Source organism: Pleurodeles waltl, chromosome 3_2 (genome assembly GCF_031143425.1).
Source record: "Pleurodeles waltl isolate 20211129_DDA chromosome 3_2, aPleWal1.hap1.20221129, whole genome shotgun sequence".
Lineage (NCBI taxonomy): Eukaryota > Metazoa > Chordata > Amphibia > Caudata > Salamandridae > Pleurodeles > Pleurodeles waltl.
The window spans coordinates 173,745,004-173,767,664 of NC_090441.1; the positions used below are offsets into that span (position 1 = coordinate 173,745,004).

Consider the following 22,661-nt stretch of genomic DNA (forward strand, 5'->3'; position numbering starts at 1 on the left):
ACATACAGGATGCTCTACATGGGAGGATATGGTAACAAAGCTGGAGGCCAAAAACGATGAAAAGCCTCCTTGAATTGGGGTGCGCGTACTCGCAACAACCATAGCATAAATTCCCCTGCACCCCCCATCACGGAAACAGAATTTATAAGACACCCAGGCAACACAGTGCACATCCATCATCTCCTCCCATCTCTCTAGTAACAATCGCCCACTTAAATTATGTCACCACAGTGTTAGCGCGGCGCGGGGAGCAGTAAACCAGGGGAGCCACCCGCATACACTAATCTAGTTGATGCCCCCCCTTCAGACATTTAGGGAACCCATGCACGTAAAGTAAGGTTCACACTGGTCTCAAACTAATGCCTATATAAAATAAACAGTGTAGGATAAACCTATGGAGGGTGCAGCCAGGAATGATACTGCAAGATTAGAAGTGTTCCGTGATGTGCATATTGGGGGGGTGTGTATTTGTTTCATGACTTAGATAATTAGCCATTGTTTTGATTTATCCTGCGGTTGCAAACTGAATAATTTGTATCATATTTTGAAAAATAAAACCAATAAATATATTTGAAAAAAAAAAAAAAGTAATTGATAGATAATCTCAGTGAGTCCATCTGAAGCGAGGCACCTTGGCCTAGGCTCAGCTCCCACTTACCTAAAGCTGGTCCTGGGGGTCCACAAAGCCTCTTCAGGGGGTCCGCAACTGCTTAGAAAATTGAATAATATTAACAGATTAGGTCCCCAGTCTTCAGTAATGACTCAGTGGGGGGTCCCCGGATTCCAATAAAGATTCAGTGGGGGTCCCTGGGCTCCAATAATGATAACGTGGGGGTCCACAGAAGTGAAAAGGTTGGGAACCACTGCGCTACAGTATTGGCCTCTGCTCAGTTAAGGGAGCCGAGACCAATACTGTCGCACTGTTCCCACCGGTCAGGCTGGCTGGAATACATAATACAATGTTCCCGCCGGTCAGCCCAGCGGGAACATTGTAATACGCATGGGGGGGACGCCACCTGTATGACCGTGGGGTCCTCCCAGCGAGTTTGACAGACAGTTCGTCTAACCACCAAACTCCAAATGAGGCCCAAATATGGCTTCTGTGCCTGTTCTAAGTATCCTTCCTCTGCTAGGAAGGAGCCATTCTGTTCTATTAAAATTGTATGCAAGTGTTCTTTTTATTTTATTTTAAATTGTTATAGCAAGCATATGGTGCTACATTAAGGCAGCATGTATTTCTTTTTGTAGTATATCATCGAAATAATAATTTAAAAAAAAAGACTTTCAAGTCCAAGACCCGACCTATTGGATTTGCAAATGCTTGTTTTTCATGGATTTACAGTAATGAAACATGGCAAAACGTTTTAAAAATGTGTATTTTTTTTTTGGTATCACTTTTGAATGTATCATCAAAGAATGCATTTGTTTTACTGAACGGAAGTTGATCTGAAGAAAGTTAATGTGCTCTCCCAGCACTGTTTACCCCATGGGTCTCCAACGTGTAACTCGTGAGCTACTGGTAGCTCACCAATACCCTGGAAGTGCATCCCAGGACTTAATTGTGCAGGACTACTCTAGGCTTAATAAAGGAGGTCCATTTTCCTAGAAAAAGGCAAGAATTTCTTTGAGTGTGTTAACCCAGAACGGGATGTGCATATTAGATAGAAAACCATGTATTTTAAGAGGCTGATATGCTGAGGTTTGTTAACTAAAAACAATAAAAATCCCAAAAATATTTAAACTGCTGTTTGAATAATAGTTCACACAGAGTTGTGTAGATATATAGCTTTTAGTATTTCCTTCGTGCCAGTGGGCACTTACGGCTGTGGCTGTTATATTATTAGTCGTGTAAAGGCATTTTAATATGATAAAGCTTTTCCTGACACTGCTGTTAGTAATCTTGTATTATGCATCGGCGTTGGTGCTCAACTACAATATTGTCCAGCCATTATACTGTATGCAACATATAGGCTCCCACAATATTGTGAAGTTATGTAAAGGTCAATATAGTTTTGTTTACATTCTTAACTCCACTATTTCTATATCTATATCTATATACCTAAATCTATATCTTCAAGGTAAGTAGATGTGAGGTTTAGACTTGTAAATCTATACTTTCCTATATATGTGCATCGTGATATGGAATAAGTCAGTATTCTAGATATGACTATTTAGCATCACTGAATATTGTGACATAGAGCTGGGTGGCCACAACTACCAGCAATTCTGGAAGGTGTGGCCGCTATTTTGGTTGTCTCTGATGTGGTCAATACTGTAACAATTGTCAAAGTTAGTAGTAGCTCCGGACTATTTTAATTGATCAGGAGTAGATCTAATTATAGAAAAGGTTGGAGACCAATGATTTACCCTCTGCTCTTGAAACTGCTTTTGTCACCGCTGAAGCCAGGAGTCAAAAAGGCAGAGTTAGGGGTCACAAAGGGCAAGCCAGTGGTCACAGCAGTGGCTACTGCGACCCCTTCTAGACACAGTTGATGCAAACATTCAGGGCCTGATTCACAAAGGTAAACTTAGATGTTTGGTCTAAACTTAGACCAAACGTCTAAGTTTACAACTTTGAGAATTCACAAAGGGCATTTACGAGTACTATCTTTAGGTTCACACTCGGGCAGAGATCCAGTCCTATCAGTGTCTGGCTACCGTTTAGAATACTCCGTTGTATTTTTTGCATCCTCAAAAGCAATGTTGTTCCAGTTTTAAACAACTTGAACTGAAAACGACCCATATTCTTTTTCAGACTCACAAAACCGGCAACAACTTCACATATGACATCCATTACTGGATCGGCAATGAGTCGTCGACGGATGAGCAGGGGGCAGCGGCCATTTACACCACCCAGATGGACGAGCACTTGGGGGGCACCGCCGTGCAGCATCGCGAGTGCCAGGGCCACGAGAGCGAGAACTTCCGGGGTTACTTCAAGCATGGCGTAGTGTGCGTATCTGCTGAGGCCTCAGCACATGCAGAGCTTCACCACTCTGCCTTTATTTCTGTTTATTTGCTTTCAGATTCACCCACTTAGTAAATATTGACAATTTACATGCTTTTTTATGTATTGTTCAATTACTTATTTTTTCCTTCATTACATGACATTGCCTACTTTACGAAAGGGATTCATTGATTAAAAAAAGGACAAAAATAAGTGCCAGTACCCAAATATTTTCTTAGGAGGCTGCTGCTGTCCACATCAACCAGTAAATCAATTAATCTTCACGTAACCCTAAATGTAATTTAAGCCATGCGGTATGGCTGCAAATCATTGCCAAAGTCAGCAGTACCTATGCTATACAACATGAACAAAAGACAATGGCAGAACCAATAGTCTCAAAGACGAGACCTGTTGGCTTTGTCAATGCTTGTTAGGTCTCGGCACAACACCGCTGTTATCCCGAGCAAATCAGTTAATCTCCCCATGTGTAAAAAAAAAAAAAGAAATATGACATTTGTCCAAAAAGCCTATCACATAAAGCAATTGTGCCCATGTCCATGTCTTAGTGAAAACATATTTGAAAGCAGATAGCATCTGTTGTCACAATAAACATCCATTTAAAAGGAGGAAAGGGCTCTTTGAAGTGTGTGGCACAGTATAACATGGCTACAAATGGCAAGAGGTTCAAGGGGGATGACAGGAAAGTCAAAAAACTAAAAGTAGCACCTCAATCACAGCACGATCAGCAGAAGGATGGCAATCACCCTAAAGCAATCAGTAGTTGGTCCATGCTCCAGCCAGCGGTGGCCGCCGCACTTCTCAAGGGGAAGGGTGGGCAGAGGGGGAACGAGGAAGGAGGGAAAACAAGCATTTGCAATGCAACGGGTCTCGCGTTTGCTCATGTTCGAGCTGATAGCGTTGTAAACTCCTAACCCGACTTTTCACCTATCGGCAAAAGTGTATTTATGTACGTAACCCGAAAAAGTGCAATTAACTGTGTAAAGCGCTCGACTTCTGCCAAGCGAAATCGTGCTAGTAAAATCGAGAAAAAGTAGTCCATGAGCCGGACAGAAAACAGCGAGCCTCGCATGTTTTCTGTACTTGGTCGATACGCTCGAGGAGGGCTAGCCACCAAAAAGGTATGACTTATGCATGCCTTCGACTAATGAAAGCAAGCGGATTTTAATAGGCAAGCCCACGAACCAATGAAAAACACTGACGTGACGTCGACAGGTCTCCGAGCCCTTTTCTAAACACTAAAGCGTCTTGCTACGATACGCATGCGTGAGCGCATGCAACGCAGGCTCGACCCTAAAAATTTATCTGTTCCTGCCACCGCTGGCTGCCCCGTTCTCCTCCCGATGGTGATAGTGTCCCAGTGAACCTTGGGACACCGGCACAGGTCCCCCACGCAATCCTGGCGCTGCTCTCATGCTATACCTAGCATTATAGCAGCATCAGTTTTGGTCTGAGCGACTTGGTGTAGCGCTCAGACAGTGCACTCAAGTCTGTGCAGTTTCTCCAACCCAGCTATGCAACACAGCCGGGTTGGAGAAACCTAAGTGCGCATGTCCATGCTCAAGACATCCGGTCAAACTGACATGTGTACTTAGTGCACTCACTCCACTCCTCCTCCCATGGCTGAGCCAGTAGTTGAAAAATAAAACAATAGTCAAATATTTTTTTTAGTTTGCATCTGTTGGCTCTTAGCCAGTGGGGTGACGCTCCTTTGCCGCCCCTGGCTCCAGCTGAAAAAAGAGGAAGTGAAGCCAGCACGTGCTGGCCAATTAAAACACAGCAACTAAGAGTAACATTGAAGCCAATTAATATTAAGCAATGGGCAGTCTGCAATCCCCTTGCTGTGTACAATATCTCTTGCAAGCAAGAGCGCATTCAGCTGTTGCAAGCAAGAACTAAATATGTGATTGGTAATATTACTGCAGCAGTTCCAAAATGTACAACTTTCTGACCATTGTACAGTAAGGGTATTTAAGAAAATATGCATCTCTCTCACGCCCTCATGCTCTCAAATGAGTTCCAGTGCACTGGCAAGCACTTGCTCAAATTAAGCATTGACTTTCTACTCGACCATGTCCAGCTCAAGCGTAATCGGTTTCAGATCTCCGGGCAAAATAATATTTTGCTGTTTGGGTGCTCTCTTTTTGTTCTGGACACAAGGCTATTTGTTCCAACCTGACCCACTCTTCTGCCCATTTGTGACAGTTCTGTAATGTTGTCAAGGTGTATTAAGGAGCACAGGCCACTCTGTAATAGGAAAGGAGCCAATTGAAGGACTAAGGTCAGAAATATCTGTCTGCCAGAGGAGCTTGCCTGCCTATAATCTCAGTTTGAACGAGTATCTCACATGCATAGTGTCTGTCTGTATGTGACTTGTATTTAATGTTTGATAGCAAGGTAAATGTCAAACTGCCATGTATAAAATCGAATGTGTTTTTAACAAATAAGCAGTTACAAACATATAATAAATAAACAAGAAAATATTATTCAAATAAATACATACATACATAAATGAAAGATTAGCTAAGCCCCCAGAAACATTTTAAATTAGAGCTGTGATGTGTCTCGTTTCTCAAAGTGCACTCTGTGTGGGCTCTTAGTAACTCACTCATTTAATCACTCATGGATAATACACCTAAAGCACGATCCCTCGGCACTTCATTCTACAAATGGTACTCGGTGCCATATTTTGCAGAAGCTTCTATTACAGCGCAGCTAAAAAGCGCTCGGAAGCATCTTACACTGACTGGTACCACCAGCGAGCCCATAACTATTAGGAAGGGGTGCAGATGGACAACGGGTGCAAATACAGCTTGTCATCACTTTTCTACATTATTGGTATCGAGTGAGTGAGTGCGTGTTGCCCATGCAGAGTCCCACGTGCCTCCACGACATGCCAGTCATCTTGGACATGCATGTGCTGTAGCCCACCTGCCCAGCCCACCAGTCCAGCCCACCTGCCCTGCCCAGCCCAGCTGCCCAGCACACCAGCCCAGACCACCTGCCCAGCCCACCAGTCCAGCACACCTGCCCTGCCCAGCCCAGCCCACCTGCCCAGCACACCAGCTCAGCACACCTGCCCTGCCCAGCCCACCTGCCCAGCACACCAGCCCAGCATACCTGCTCTGCCCAGCCCAGCACACCTGCCCTGCCCAGCACACCTGCGCAGCCCACGAGTCCAGCACACCTGCCCTGCCCAGCCCAGCACACCTGCCCTGCCCAGCTCAGCCCACCTGCCCAGCCTACCAGTCCAGCACACCTGCCCTGCCCAGCCCACCAGCCCAGCATACCTGCTCTGCCCAGCCCAGCCCACCTGCCCAGCACATCTGCCCAGCCAAGCCCACCTGCCCAGCACACCAGTCCAGCACACCTGCCCTGCCCAGTCCAGCCCACCAGTCCATCACACCTGCCCTGCCCAGCCCACCTGCCCAGCACACCAGCCCAGCACACCTGCCCTGCCCAGCCCAGCCCACCTTCCCAGCACACCTGCCCTGCCCAGCCCAGCCCACCTTCCCAGCACACCTGCCCTGCCCAGCCCAGCCCACCAGTCCATCACACCTGCCCTGCCCAGCCCACCTGCCCAGCACACCAGCCCAGCACACCTGCCCTGCCCAGCCCAGCCCACCTTCCCAGCACACCTGCCCTGCCCAGCCCAGCCCACCAGTCCATCACACCTGCCCTGCCCAGCCCACCTGCCCAGCACACCAGCCCAGCACACCTGCCCTGCCCAGCCCACCTTCCCAGCACACCTGCCCTGCCCAGCCCAGCCCACCTTCCCAGCACACCTGCCCTGCCCAGCCCAGCCCACCAGTCCATCACACCTGCCCTGCCCAGCCCACCTGCCCAGCACACCTTCCCAGCACACCTGCCCTGCCCAGCCCAGCTGTCCTGCCCACTTGTGTGCAGCCCACCAGTCCAGCTCCTTCCCACCAATGATAACACGCCCCCAGTCCTGACTGTGCTCTGTTTTGCAGCTATAAGAAGGGGGGAGCAGCATCCGGCATGAAGCACGTGGAGACCAACACGTACAACGTGAAGCGCCTCCTGCACGTAAAGGGCAAGAAGAACGTGGCGGCCGGAGAGGTGGGTAACCCGGGGATCTAATCTGGAAGGGGGCGGGAGCTTTACTGCAGAAAACACAGTAACAGGGAATAAGTGAAACGATAGGGAGCCCACCCCCAGTCAAGTGACCGGTATCCGTGGAGGTCAGTCAACACCTGGTGCCAAACTGCCTGGCTGCACGTGGATAGCAGCATGGGCGCCCATGTTATCCCACTTCACGTCACCTGATCCCTGGGGTAGATGAAATTACAAGTGGGTTTAACCCCAGCGAAAGGCTAATAGATTAACAGACCAATATGTGTATATGAACACAGAGCTTTGTGCCCCCTCCCAGCACTGCACCATCTACACCCCTCCCCCACTTTGAAGCAGACGTGGAGGGTCTATAATAAGTATATGTGAGCAGATTATTAACTCGGAAAAACTCAAATGAAGCCCATGGGCACTCTGAATTGGAGGCTTACAGTGCATGTCCCAGAAGCCCAGGCGCAAAGTGGCAGCCACCGTGAAAGTATCGCAAATAAGGTCCCAAGATGGCAGCCTGCCACTATTATCTTTGCAACACAATTTTGCAAACATTGGCCAAGCCATTAGCACCTATATGCAGCATGGAAGCCCGTCTGGACTACAGAAAATAGAATTCGGAATGTTGGAACGATATGCTCTATACTTCTAGGATGACCACCACATTTCGTTTACATGCAGCTTGACAGCCATTGTGGAGGTTTGCAAGATACCAATCCAAGATGGCTGTCCAACAGCATATATGCTGCCAGTGCCTGCGCTGCAGATCTACAAGCAGGTGCAACTCTTCCTGCGGCAAGCACCGACAAAGGGAGACCATTGTGACTGCCCTTTTCATACCTCTGAAGAAGGGTGGCACATTATGGATGTTCCAAATAACATGGAAAGAACAAGAATGATGTTAAGGTGAACAACTTTGACACCCTCCCCTTCATTTGCCATTTTCCTCTGCCATTTGCTACCCTAAATCCTCCTGAGACATTCTTCACAGAGAAAATATTAAAGAAATAAAGCCAAGCGTTGTGACTCGTTACAAGAGCTTTCCACGTCAATTGCATTCTGGGGGAATGTCATGATACACACAGGCCGACCTGTAGTGTGGTAGCATGCAGAAGGTTGTCATGGGTGTATTTCAATGAGTTGACACAACATTTAGGTAGTCCCACAAAACTGAAATCTTTAGAATATACCTCCATCAACACATGTGGTTGCAGGACACATTGTTATTTTCCATTGACATGGGGCACACTGCCGTGGGGGTGTCCTGGGGATGGAGGTGCAGCACCTTCTGTTGTCTGGGGCTGACTTTCCAAACGCTTCTGAGGTTTTCTGGGCACCCTCGTGGATGACTCAGTTTGTGAAGGGCGAGAGGCATGTGTTTGTGTGTCAGCCTCGGTGGGGTGTGGGGTCGGAGATGGTATTTGAAATTCGATTCCATCAATTCACTAAACCAAAAAATATACAAACGTGTGTTTCCAGCAGTCTGCCCTGAGAAATGTTCTTCTTCAGGATGTACAGAGTTCTTTCGATTTCGTGTTTTTTTATTGGTTAATTTAAGGCATCGCTGTTTAGAGAAGCAACATTTTCAAAGTGCTGAGTTGCGGGTGTCAGATTTCGTACTCCAGGATTTTTTGTGATTGTAGTTTCACTTGTACAGGATGGGTGTGCTGTGTGTTTTAGTTCTTTAAGTTGCATACCTTAAAGTTGTTTCCAACATTGTTGCTGTGGAGTGCCAGTTAAATCCGGGCTGTTAGTGGAGTATTGAATGTTTAAATTAAATTACATCGGGGGCAATCTAGGGTCTAAAGTTTTGAGACACGTCCTGCATTCATCAGTCTTGTGTACATTTTTTTCTATACACAAAAATATGAGTCCAGTTAGATTCTTTGTAATTTGATTGCTCTCAGTTCCTTTTGAATTCTGGGTGTATTTAATATAGCGCCAACCTCCCTCCAAGAAGCAGTGATTTGCAAAGACTGGAGCAGGAACAGAGGTTGGTGCTCAAAGAACCACCTAGTGTTCGGGTGCAGAATCCACAATGTGAGGATCATGTGATTGGCTGCACTCCATAAAATTATAGCGCCTTCTACTTGCTTCTGCGGTATGAAGTTGACACCGTGGGAAGGGGTACCAGAGAGCAGGTAAAGGGTAGCTCTTGCTACCCCCAGGGGTTCTGTAAATGGTGTCCATGGTATTCAGATTCTAAGTAAGCAGTTCAGATTCCAGGTCACCTGTATCTGGAGAATTAAGGCATCAGTGTACGTCATTATGTGCACCAGATCACAGGTGAGTGTAGGAGGCGCAGTAACTGAACTGAACATTATGTGCAACAGATCACAGGTGAGTGAAGGAGGAGCAGTAACTGAACTGAACATTATGTGCAACAGATCACACGTGAGTGAAGGAGGCGCAGTAACTGAACTGAGCATTATGTGCAACAGGTCACAGGTGAGTGAAGGAGGCGCAGTAACTGAACTGAACATTATGTGCAACAGATCACAGGTGAGTGTAGGAGGCGGAGTAACTGAATCGAACTGAACATTATGTGCAACAGATCACAGGTGAGTGTAGGAGGCGCAGTAACTGAACTGAACATTATGTGCAACAGATCACAGGTGAGTGAAGGAGGCGCAGTAACTGAACTGAACATTATGTGCTACAGATCACAGGTGAGTGAAGGAGGCGCAGTAACTGAACTGAACATTATGTGCAACAGATCACAGGTGAGTGTAGGAGGCGCAGTAACTGAGCTGAACATTATGTGCAACAGATCACAGGTGAGTGTAGGAGGCGCAGTAACTGAACTGAACTGAACTGAACCTTAGATCAGATGTGAATGAATTGGGCGCAGTGACTGGACTGAACATTATATCCAACAGATCACATGTGATTGAAGGAGGCGCAGTGACTGAACTGTGCTTCCATTGCAGGTGGAGATGAGCTGGGACAGTTTCAACCTGGGAGACGTCTTTCTGCTCGACCTTGGAAAGCTGATCGTCCAGTGGAACGGTCCACAGAGTAACCGGATGGAAAGGATAAAGGTAACATATCTGGTGGGACCTGCTGGGACCTATTTGGATCCCACACGATAGCCTACTGGGCTGCACCATTGCTTTGGACAACTGTCATGTTGACACATGAACACACGTACAGCAGGGAGTTAACATATATCCTAAGAGGAAATTAAAACGTAAACCATAACGAATAGAATATTATACCAACAAAAAATATACATTCTTAAAAAAAAAAAAAAACGATTATAGAGCTTTCCCTTGTCCTCCAAGTAGATAATCTGTTATATACAGTACCAAGGGGACTTGGCTTGTGACAGAAAGCGCTATAGATGAAACAAGATGGGCATGGATAGATAATGAGCTGTACTGATGCCGAATTAAGACACCTTGGGATAATATTCCTGTGGCCGCCCATACACGTTTCCTTGATTTTATCTGAAATAAATCGAGCACAGCATGCTCTACTGGGCAGCGCACTCACTCCACTTCCCAGCATGCCGTGGCATCAGGGTGGCCCGCAGTGTGCCTCAGAAGACTGCAAGTGTAGACTCTGCTGCAAGGCCAAGCTGTAAAAACCTTCTACCGTTCCCATTCAATGCAAACAATAAATACGTAAAACACCTACAACCGCATACACTGGGTCCTGTTTATAAGTGGCTTGCGCCGAGGAAGCGTCACTTTTTGTGACGCTCCTCTCAACCACATCTGTGAGGCCACGCACAGCCACTTTGCGTGGGTTTGAATGCCTCATAGATATGGTAAGACAAAGCCGCGTAAGTCACTGCGTTGCCTTACTCTGCACCAGGGAGGCGTTTCATGGGCATTGTGGTGGGTTTTCCCAAGCAACACCCATGGGCTTTGATGCCGCCCCATATTTACTTAATCATGTAAACCGGGGAAAGTGCCAAAAGCTTACGCCTCCCGAGGAGAGTCGTAACGCGGAGTAACATTTTTATTTGTCCTCGTTCCTTCCTCTTTCCATGTCCTGCATTCTGGAACACACAGAATGAGGAAAACGCCTCTCCGGATTGGTATCGTGCAGGAAGGTGTTCCTTCCTGCACAAAAACAATCCTGACTGCAACAGAGGCTCCCTTGCACCGTGGTGCAAGGGTGTCTGCATTGGCACTAGGAAGCCAAGACGGTGCCATCGCGGGTGGGGGGACAGGAATGTGCCATAGTGCCTAAATACACCGTATTCCTGCCCTTTCACTTTGGGGTAGGGCAGCTCTGCCCTACATCAAACCCCGTAAATAAGGGCCATTGTATGCAAACTGATCTCATGAAAATTAGTTATGGAAATCCTGCAAGCCTGCCAGGTGGGTCTTGTGCTAAAGTGGGCTTTAAACTCCTGCACGCAGAAGAATTTGGGAGGGTAAAATGCCCTGAAGTGCATCAGAAAATGATCTTTTGACACACACTGGTCCTTCTGTAGGAAACAAGTGAGACTCCATAAGTGTATCCATGCATTGTAAAGGGGTGGTTAACACTATAACACATGGCTGGACTGATGCTTTGGTGAGTTACTTAGCAAGGTTTTGTCATTTTGTGTCAACAAAGGTAAAAGATGTGCTTGTGGTACGTGGAAGCATCCTCATTCCTCGCCTCCAATGAAATATTCGGTCTCTGAATTTCCAAATCACAAACTAGCCCTTGAAAAACTTGAAAAGTTACTTACACAAAGAATTTTGTGAACATCCCCAACTTTTCAGGAATTTCAGGAGCGCTCACATAAAGTTGCAAGGTTCACAAACTCCCAGAGGTCCTCAAATACATATCCACATGCACACATAGCAATGCACAGGCACACATTGAGGCATGCTGAAATGTGACCTTGCACTGCATTTCCACATCCCAACTTTGTTTTCGTCATGGGAGAAATATATTTTCCCGTGAAGAAATAGAGTTGGAGATCTCTCCGCCCCTTTCCCATCCTGAAAACAAATTTACTCCTGCCTAGATTTTTCAGCCTGTAAAATAGCCACAGAAATTGTGAACACTCACAGGGTGGTGATTCATTGGGAGTTTTGCTGTGTTTGCAGGTTGGCTCCCCCTGTAGCATCCTCGAACCCACCCGGGTGATCAATTGTGCTCACACAGACATTCCACCAGACTGGCAGAATTCCCATGTGAATAACTCCCCTATATACGGGCAAAATCTTATCATTCCTGAGTGTCTGACACATAACAGGATTTTGACCATGTAAATGCATGATGTGTGCAATTTTGTTTCACTAAGGTGTGCAAATACCTTTGTGAAATACTCCCTGAGTGCAAACATCCTGTTACTGTCTATACTGGTTATTACTGTTTCCAAACAGGCTGATTTTGAGAACTTAAAGGAACTGGGGCACATTGGGGTGCAGGGGGTGTGAAGAGGTTCCCAGAAGTGGGGAATCCTGGATTAGAGCATGGAGTAATTGACTCAAAAGAGTCCAGGTGGTATTTTATCCCAAGTCACCGAGGCTAGCTGTACGTGAATCCGCCTCTGTGTGGAAGGCAGCAACACACTGCCAACATGAATCCAGATTTAGGGTGATTTGTTTTCAGCAGTTCCATGCCTCCCTCAGTTAAAAGAAGTCTGAATTTCATTCATGCATTGTTACTTCTGTGCAGGATCAGATAGAGTTACTTCCTGTGTGTGTTTTTTCCATTTTGTTAAAAAAAATCTGAAACATAAATTCCCAAGCCACGCCCTTACTCCATATCCCACACACCATATCACGAGACTACTTCTGCAAACACATCATGCAGGTACACTGCCTTTAAAAATGTTTTTTGCACACGTTTGCAGGGCATGAACCTAGCGAAGGATATCAGGGACCGCGAGCGGGGTGGCCGGGCCCAGGTGGGCGTGGTGGACGGCGAAGATGAGGCGGCCTCCGCAGAGCTGATGTCCCTCCTGAAACATGTCCTGGGGGAGAGGCGGGAAATCAAGGCCCCCATCCCTGATGAGGTGGTGGACCAAAAGTTGAAGACTTCCATCAAACTCTACCAGTAAGTAGGGATGAGGAGTCGGGGAGGAGAGTGGGAACAGACCTGGGAACTTAAAAATGTCCCTCACCCTGACATGTGCTGGTAGGGGAGAACCTCCCAGTGAGGTCATCGGTGGATCATTGAATTTTCATTCCAGCCCTCTCTTTGCTTGGGGTGTGGGATCAGAATATTGTAGTCAAAATATTGCCTGACAAAATATTTTGTTAAGAATATCGTTTATAAAGAGATTGCCCCCTGCTCTTAATAATTGAACATCTAAACCCAATAAAAAATGAATTATTTGTAGAATGCAGACAGCTGCTGAAAACTGAGCTTTCCAGTTCTTAAGAAGTGTCCTGGCACTAAGAACCATGATATTCAGGGTAAAATATTTATGTCAAACGGTAATTTTGTAAATAGTATTGAGAGCACAATATTTATGTTATGTTTTTTGTAAAACATATTTATGACACAAATTTATGCCTGACTGTATTTTATGTAAATGATATTGAAGGAATAATATTTGTCACACAGTTTTTGTAAACAATATTTAGGACACAGTATTTATATCAGATGATGTTTCTGTATAGTGTTCTGGCACACACCCTCTTCTGGTTAGACTCTCTGGTTTGACCTAATTTCAAATCCTTTGAATGAAGGAGGATTTCCATGCCATTTCCTGAGCTATATGCTCACCAGAAGGAATACTGCAAGCAGAATCCAACTACACCAAGGTGCAGAGATAGCTCAACCAAAAATGATGGAGGTTCCTGGAGGGGCTGATTTACTATCACCTCTGGTAGAGGTACTGGCAAGAAAGACATCCAAGGAAAATAAGGTGGGCCTATAGGTGAAGGCACAGCTGCCAAGTTTCTCAGGTCCATATGTGATGTTAGTCCAGTCCAGGTTGTTTCTTCTGGGACTTGTAGTCCTATTTTGTAATGAAATAAACAAGTCTACAAGCCCCAGAATTTAAAGAATAACCTGGGCTGGGACAGCATATCACACATACCCCCTCATGTTTGAAAACACCACCAAAATCAGATTCCTCTATTCTCTGATAGCACAAGGGCTGCTTGACGTAACCTCTTTCTCAATTTACCCTTGTCTCTAGTGAAGTTGCCAATGTTAGTAAGAGAAACAGACACATACAAGCACACAAAGGAGAATATTTTACCATGCTTCCAAATATTATTATGTGCATGCTCAGTTTTAACCAAAATAGCCAAACATTCACCAACTATTTCATTTGTCACCAAATTCTATACTGATCCATGCTGTATACCCCCTGGCTGTAAGAAAGAGTATACATTTATTTTGTGGTGTTTGCTGTATAATGTCAGTAATGTTACTGTTGCCTTGGCTTTATGCTGTCTACCAGACTGCAGGTCTCTCACTAGTTCCCACCTCCCTCTCCACAGTGTCACAGACAGCGATGGGAACTTGGTGGTCCAGGAAGTGGCTGTCCGACCCTTGACCCAGGACCTGCTCAGTCACGAAGTAAGCTACTCAACAATTGGTTGGAGTGATTATTTAGTTGAACTATCAGGTCGAAGTGAGCGGGAACTGCCAGGAACACTCCAGCACTCTAGACGAGGGTTCAAAACTGAACACAGCACAAATGACCTCCAGAACAAAGACAGCACTCCAGACAATGATTCACAACTGTACAGAGCACAAGTGGCCTCCTGAACAGAGACAGCACTCCAGACAATGATTCACAACTGTGCACAGCACAAGTGACCTCCAGAACAGAGACAGCACTCCAGCCAATGATTCACAACTTTACACAGCACAAGAGACCTCCAGAACAGAGACAGCACTCCAGACAATGATTCACAACTGTACACAGCACAAGTGACCTCCAGAACAGAGACAGCACTCCAGACAATGATTCACAACTGTACACAGCACAAGTGACCTCCAGAACAGAGACAGCACTCCAGACAATGATTCACAACTGTACACAGCACAAGTGACCTCCAGAACAGAGACAGCACTCCAGACAATGATTCACAACTGTGCACACCACAAGTGGCCTCCAGAACAGAGACAGCACTGACTGTACACAGCACAAGTGACCGCCAGACAGATAGTGCTGAAGACATTGATTCCAAAGTGTGTACAGCACAAGTGACCTCCAGAAGAAGAAGAGACAGCACTGAAGGCAATGATTCCAAACTGTGCACAGCTTCACTTTTTGGCTGTTTTTTAGATGCAACTTTGAAGAAAAGGGCACTGGGTTCCTGCTAACCAGGTCCCCTGTGCCAGTGTTCTTTCTCCAAAACAATATACCTTAGAGGTGCCCCCTGAAAACCTACCAGCTACTAGTATGATGACTGACTGGTCCTGACCAGTTCAGCCACCAGAGATGTGTTTCTGGCCCCCTAAGGTGAGAGCCAGCACTCACGAGGGACAGAGACAAAGCCTGCACTGGGCGGGGTTGTAATCACCTCACCCAGGCAGGATGGACATTCCAGGACGGCGAGCTTCAAAGGCCCAGCCACCTTTATAATTCGAGCCAGGTCTCTCCAGGTGGTGGAGATGACCGACCCCCCTGCCCTGACCACACTTTTGGTGGCAGCACAGGCGGGAAAATTAGACAGATTAGGAGGTGTGCCCACTTCATGCTGAAGATGATTCCAAACTGTACACAGTACAAGGACTTCTAAACCAGAGACAGTACTGAAGATGATGATTCCAAACTGTGCACAGCACAAGTGACCTCTGGCACAGAGACAACACTGACTGTACACAGCACAAGTGACTTCCAGAACAGAGACAACACTGACTGTACACAGCACAAGTGACTTCCAGAACAGAGACAATACTGACTGTACACAGCACAAGTGACTTCCAGAACCGAGACAGCACCGAAGACAATGATTCCAAACTGTGCACAGCTCAAGTGACCTCTGGCACAGAGACAACACTGACTGTACACAGCACAAGTGACTTCCAGAACAGAGACAGCACTGAAGACAATGATTCCAAACTGTGCACAGCTAAAGTGACCGCCAGGACAACTGAAGACAGTATGTGAGACCTGCAGAAAAGAGAGAGGACTGTGTTCCCAAAACTGCACACACCACATGTGACCTCCAGAACAGAGACATTGGTACTGAACTAGAGAGTGTTCCCCACATGGCATCTAGAAGTGGAGACAGGACCCCAGATGAGACATTGGGCCAGATGTACCATCACGGCCCATTGCGATTCGGTAATAGCGATTTTTAAGAAATCGCTATTACCGACTCGCAAAGGGCCATGTATCACATTTGCGAATCAGTAATAGCGATTTCTTAAAAATCGCAAAAGCTATTACCGAATCGCAAATTGCGATACCGGCCCCCATTCAAAGGCTATGGGCCTGTTGGCCCATAGCTGCGAATTTTTTGCATTTCCAAAATTGCGATTTCTGAACCAGAAATCGCAACTTTGGAAATGCAAAACCCCAGGGTGCTGGGGGCCTAAGGCCCCCTCTCCTGCACCCCCAAACCTTTTTTTTTAACATGTAAGGTACACACATGCCAAAAGGGCATGTGTGCTTTACATGTTAAATTTAAAAATGCAGTTTAACTGCATTTTTAAATTTTGCACCAGGTTACCACCTGGTTGCAAAGCATGGTATTTTGCAAGTGCAAAATGCCATTTTTGGAAAAATCGCAATTTGCGATTTTTTCATGCATAGCCTTGCGACCTGGAAAGTGCGAATCGCAAATTGCAACTCGCAATTTCCAGGTCGCTACGCAAGAAATCGCAATTTTAGCGATTTCTTATTTGTGGTCTGCGAATGCATTTCATGCATCGCAGACCACTGTTTTGCACTCGCAAACGGCCGAATTTACAGATTCGCACCGTTTGCGAGTGCAAAACTTTTTGATACATCTGGCCCATTGTCACTAATGTTTCCTGCTGAACTCTCGGTGTCCGCTGGCATTGCCTCTCCTGTTTGCCCCAAACATAGGTAATGTGTTGTGAACCTCACTGCGGGGTCCCAGTGCCCGCTGGCTCCCGGTTGTCCCGAGTGCTGAGGCCAGACCTTGCTCGGGGGATCCATCATTTACCTTTACGCCTCAGGGCCCCACTCGCTGGCCTGACAGCCACACATGCGCAGTGCCACTCACCCCTCCCCCCAACCCCAGTTCTGATTTGGTTGCTTCCATGTCTTTGCAGGATTGCTACATCCTGGACCAGGGCAGCCAGAAGATCTTTGTGTGGAGGGGGTCCAATGCCACCAAGGAGGAGAAGCAGCAGGCCATGAGCAGGGCACAGGTGAGTGACAGGTGGGAGGAACAGTGGGAGGGGCTACTTCTGCAGAGACAGGCGAGGGCAGGCACCTGGGGGTACTCGAAGGCCTGGCGCCTCTGATTGGTGGCTTAGGAGGGGCCAGGCACAGTCATCTGTCAGCAGGGGAGGAGGCAGCTGTGTAGATGTATTGATGGACCGACACATGGGTGAAGACAAGAGAAGGTCCAAAAGGTAAGAGAGAGCAGGGGGTGAATATGTGGATGAATGGATGAAAGAACTGAGTGAAGATGGACCGACAGATGGATAGATCAACTCAGAAAAAAACAGATGCTTAAATGGACGAATAAATGGACAAGTGGACGACGTTAATGGGTGGTGGGCGGCAGAGATAGCTGTAGAAATGGACAGAAGACTTAAGGGAGGAGAAAGATGAATGGATGGAGAGACGAGTGGATGGAAGCAGGGAGAAAGAAGGCCAAGAGGGAGGGAAATAAGAAGCTCAGGAGACAACGTATGAGGAAGATAGAAGGAAGGAGATAGATGGACGAATAGCTGGGCAAAGGAATGGATGGGGGGATGGGTGAAGTGCGGGGCACCAGCACTAATTTTTTAGGGCCCAGCGTTAATTTTTCTGCTTCAAGCATTTACTGCAAGCAAAAGACACATATGGGTAAGACAGAGGAAGAGAAAAACGAAAAAGCGTCACAATGGGAGAAAGTAGAAAGCTGCAAGAGTGAGCTGAAGGGGCAGGGAGTGGCTGTAAATGGATTAAAGAGGCCTGAGATGGTTTCAGGATTACGCTGCCTCAGTATTCCGTGCTCACACTTTTAATTGCAGCAGCCGCGTGTTTCAAAGGAGAGCTTTGGGCACCAGCACCTTTTTATTTACAAATTAACCACTGGGTGGGTGCGTGAATGGGGGTCTTCATGTTTATGTTGTGCCCACCTCCCATTCTCTTGACTCCCCTGTTCTCTGGTGCTATTTTCTCTAACACTTTTCTTGAGCAGAGTTTTATCAAGGCTAAGAACTACAGCCCCTCAACCAGCGTGGAGGTGCAGAACGACGGTGCAGAGTCCGCCATGTTCAAGCAGCTTTTCCAGAAGTGGACAGTGAAGGAGCAGACTACAGGGCTGGGAAAGACACACAGCACAGGCAAAGTGGGTAAGTTGGCCAGCGAGAACACAGAGGCGTGGCTCTCCTTCTGGAGGGTCCTCCTTCGGAGTGGAAGATCTGATGGTCATTCTGTGGCCAACTCAACTGACTGCTTAGACTGCAAGACCTGGAATCCAGCATGCAGGTTCTGGCTTAGGTTACACAGTCCTGCCTGGAGCCATGATTGCATCGCCACATAGACATAAACACAGAAAACCTGCCTGTTGTGTACCCCAAAAGTCCACATTAGATTTTCTAAGCCCCCAAAGGAAACAGTTGAACGAAGTGAAAAGGTATGAGGTGTTTCACCCAGCCCAGTCAGGTGTACTCTTGTGGGTGAGAGTGGAAGGAGTGAGACACATCTGTCACAGAACCTGGCAGCTGCATATTGTCGAGCACTGCCCTGAACCCCATCTCAGCTCTCGTGCAAGTATTGGTGTTTTACAGCGAACTAGCATTTATTACGTGATATTCTTCTGCAAATAGTGCAATAATTATCACCTTCATTATTAACAAATCAGCAATCAAAATGAAAAAGGAGTCATTGTTAGGTACACCCCAATCATATTCAATCACACATCCCAACCAGTTTATCTGACTTTCTGCTGAATTATATTAAATGTAAATCCTTCACATACCTTGGGCATCTCTCTAGCAACCGGTTCAAGTGCCTTGTCGCGCTGCACTCATGGGTATCTCTTATCCCCTTTTCACATTTCATGTCCTATGTATCAAGGAGAGTTTGCACACACTCAGCTCCTGTAGGTGCTACACTGGATAGCAAACAATGCCTCCTTTCAGAATTTAGGAAGTGCACAGAAGCTGATACAGAACTCTGCGGCATATTTACAAGGAAGTTTCGTGGCGCGCGCCAAAATTGGAGGCCATTCTGCATCAATTCAGAAACACAGGGAGGTGCCGTTTTTATAAAAATACAGCGAACCCCTGTGTTTCCCCTAGCACTGGCGCAAAATGTAACTGCCTAGCACCAATGCAGACACCCTTGCACCATTGTGCACGGGGGGCCTGTGGTGCAGGGATGATTGTCTATGTGCAGGTTGGTGTCCCTTCCTGCACATAGACAATCATTCATGGCCCTTTGCTCTTTCTATGTGTGCTGCAGAATTGCACGCTCCTCTGACGCAGAAAACTACATCGTGGAGGCATATTTACAAGGAGCGTTAGTCCACAAAAAGTGGCTCAACGCCACCTTGTAAATATGGTGCAACTCATAGTGCCACTGGAGCGTCACAAAAAATGACGCCCGGTGGCACTAGGGGCTTGTAAATATGCCCGTGTGAGTTTGTTTACACTTGCAAAACAGATACCAAGGCATCTTGAAATGTAAAATACTGCAGACAGTGTGCTCCGCCTGGCAATGTGAGCAATGGAAAGGCGCATGATAGCTGAGCACAACTAGTTTGTAAGTTTGCATACAGTAGAAAGGCTCACGTTAGTATTGAACAGGTCTGTCCTAAAGGCCCTGATCTCCTGCCATGCAGCTAAGAGCATCTGATGCACAAACAGTGACAGTGTTAGCATAGTGCAAGCTACGTGTTTAATGTGGCATCATTTAAATACATCATACAAACCAGGTCCCACATGTCAAACCGGTTGAGTGGCATAGTTGAGTCAAAGCATGAGCTTCTGAACATTCATTCTACCACAGCCACCTCAGGCATCAGTGGGACCTCATTGAAAATGTATTAGACTGACATCCTTTCACCACTCTGAGGGGTCAATGAGGACGGGGTTTTTTGGAGTCCATGATAGATGTTTCTGGCACCTGGAATGGTTATACACATCCCCTGATGTGACACTTTCTCATTGTTCCAACAATCTAGACATAAATGTCTGCACTTATGGGAATAAATGCTTCTCCACATCTCACGAGGGAGCAAGCCTGGGAGCAGAGGGTACCAATCATGCAGCAACTGTTGTGATTTGGGAGCATGGCCTTCCTGTCCGGTCCCCATCAATTACCCCATCCTTGACAGTTTTTATGTTGAGGCTTAGAGCATGACTGTCCCTCCTCCGTCTTCTTTCAGGTTCCTTCCCACCCTCTGCTTCCCTTCTGAGGTAGTTGTTTCTGTTTTCAACACTCCTCCTATACCCGTCTGACCTCCACAGTTGTCAGTATCACTCCCTCTCCTGTAACAGAGCTCTCCACATTCCAGTGCTTGACACAAGAGAGCAGAGCTGCGTCGGAAGCTACTACCAGTGGAATCCCGTGTGACGTGCATGGGCTCTTTACTGCACTCACATGAAATGCACCGTTACTTACTCCATGATGGGGGTACTTCGTCTGCCATACTTAGAGATGTCCACAGCTCTTGGGGCATCGGGTTCCTGCAAATACATTGTAAGTTTGACGCACAGCTCCGTCATGTTGACGGAGCCGTATGTCAAATTTACAACTTTTCTTTAATTTTCAAAAACAAAATCCCAAACCCGGATTTTCTTTTTGAAAATAAAAAAAACAATACCCCTCTCACCAGGGGAGATTCCACTCAAGGTGAAGAGCGGGGGGTGCATTGAGCACATCTCAGTGGCTGCTACCACCAGGTTTTTCCTGGCGGTGAGGGACATTAAAATTCGGCTGTATGTCCACCCATTTAAATTAGGGGGTCGGACATGTACCCAAGCCTCCGAGCCATCAGAGGGGTTCGACCATGGTGGAGACAGAGCGGTCTCTGCCGCCGTCAAGCTTATGGGCCGCCCAAATTTAAATCGGGAAGGCAGACCAGAATGTTGGCGGGGACTTAACGTAGAAACACAACATATAAATCTGGCCCTTAGTCATATCAAATCTATAATTAAACATTTAAAAGAAGTATAGGAGCTCTTTATACAGAAGAAAACACATTGACAACTCTGTTCCCAAAATGCCCCGCTGCCTTCAACCACTGCTAATAAATTTGGAGGAGAGAAACCTGTGAGACAGATCCCTCCTCCTCCATGCACCCGGATGCACCCAGTATTGTGACACCTCCTCCCTTGGTGCCCAGATTTTAAAGTGCGACTTCCTATGACAACTTCCTGTTTGGGCACCGTTAGTGCCTAACCCAGAATCCCTGACATTTTTCCATCCTTATTCTATTGTACTTATCTCCTCCTGCCACACCTTTCGTTCCTGTGGGACATGGTTTTATGGTGTACTAACTACTACTTTTTCCACTGAACTGCTACTTATATTTAGTTATCACTGGTTACTGCGTAGCATCCACTCCTATGGTTTTTGCCTCCACTATCTCTCGGTGGACCCCACCGACTCACTGTTGTGGTGTGAGTTGTGTGTGTGTTGTGGAGCTGGTCATCCAACTCTGAACCCGTCCCACAGCAAGAGATTTTACGTCCTGGATTTTCTGCACCATCTTGTACTCCATCACTGGTAAAGAGCTTCAAGGAGGCAATGCTGCAGCTTTTCTGGATGGTTCCTGCTCCCTCTGGAGTGTCCTTCAGGCTTCATGGTCCAGCTGGGCACTCCAGTTGGATTTTGGCCAGCGGAGCAATCCACTAGGCCACTCCCTGGTCCTTCAATGGCACAGACCCACTCGTTCACTCCTTTGCCAAAGCCTATGCTTGTTTTGACTTGTCCAGTGCTGTCCCTGGCTCCAGAGTCATGGGTTCTGGAGTAGACCCAGTCTCAGATCTAGAGCTGCGTTCCGCTAGTGCTCAGAAATATGTCTTGTTATGAGAAGACTAAGTAACGGCCTATGGTGTAGGAGGATTCTCCAGCTGTGCCTTTGCCTCCGCACCCGCATCTTCAGTGCCTTCTTTGGCTCAAGCTCTGATGCCATGCAGGACCTTCAGAATGTCCCACATGACAAAGATGATCAGGAAGAGGAGTGATCACCTTACTATACTGATGCTGGCTTGTATTTAGACCTCCAAAGTGATATGGGTCCTAATAATCGTCAGCGACACAACTGGACTCCCCATTGGTTCCCCTACAGAGGAGAGCATATTTTTAGCTGTAGTAGTCTGTAGGGCTGTGATAGAGTTGGACCTACAATTGATAACCTTGGAAACTAAAGTTAATCTTGTAGTCTGTCCCTGCAACTTCAGAAACTTTGCTACTTTAAACACCTTGTTGATGGAGCATCATTGGCCACTTCCTTGGGTATCACTTTTGTATCTTCTCCACCTCATAAGGAACATCCATTTTGCACTTTGATTCCTTTCCCTTTTTTGTTCCTTGCCATGTACTAACTTCTTA

The 22,661-nt window shown here is 46.7% G+C and overlaps 1 protein-coding gene across 2 annotated transcripts in view; it reads left to right on the forward strand.

Annotated features, from left to right (window-relative positions):
• VIL1 (villin 1) overlaps window positions 1-22,661 on the forward strand; it is a 119,357-nt gene that overhangs the window by 34,730 nt on the left and 61,966 nt on the right. For both annotated transcript variants that reach the window (XM_069227102.1, XM_069227103.1), the window contains exons 4-10: window positions 2,756-2,952; window positions 6,940-7,048; window positions 9,982-10,092; window positions 12,858-13,060; window positions 14,461-14,539; window positions 17,216-17,314; window positions 18,298-18,451. In XM_069227102.1, coding sequence (XP_069083203.1) covers window positions 2,756-2,952; window positions 6,940-7,048; window positions 9,982-10,092; window positions 12,858-13,060; window positions 14,461-14,539; window positions 17,216-17,314; window positions 18,298-18,451 — 952 coding nt within the window. The remainder of the gene's footprint in view (window positions 1-2,755; window positions 2,953-6,939; window positions 7,049-9,981; window positions 10,093-12,857; window positions 13,061-14,460; window positions 14,540-17,215; window positions 17,315-18,297; window positions 18,452-22,661) is intronic.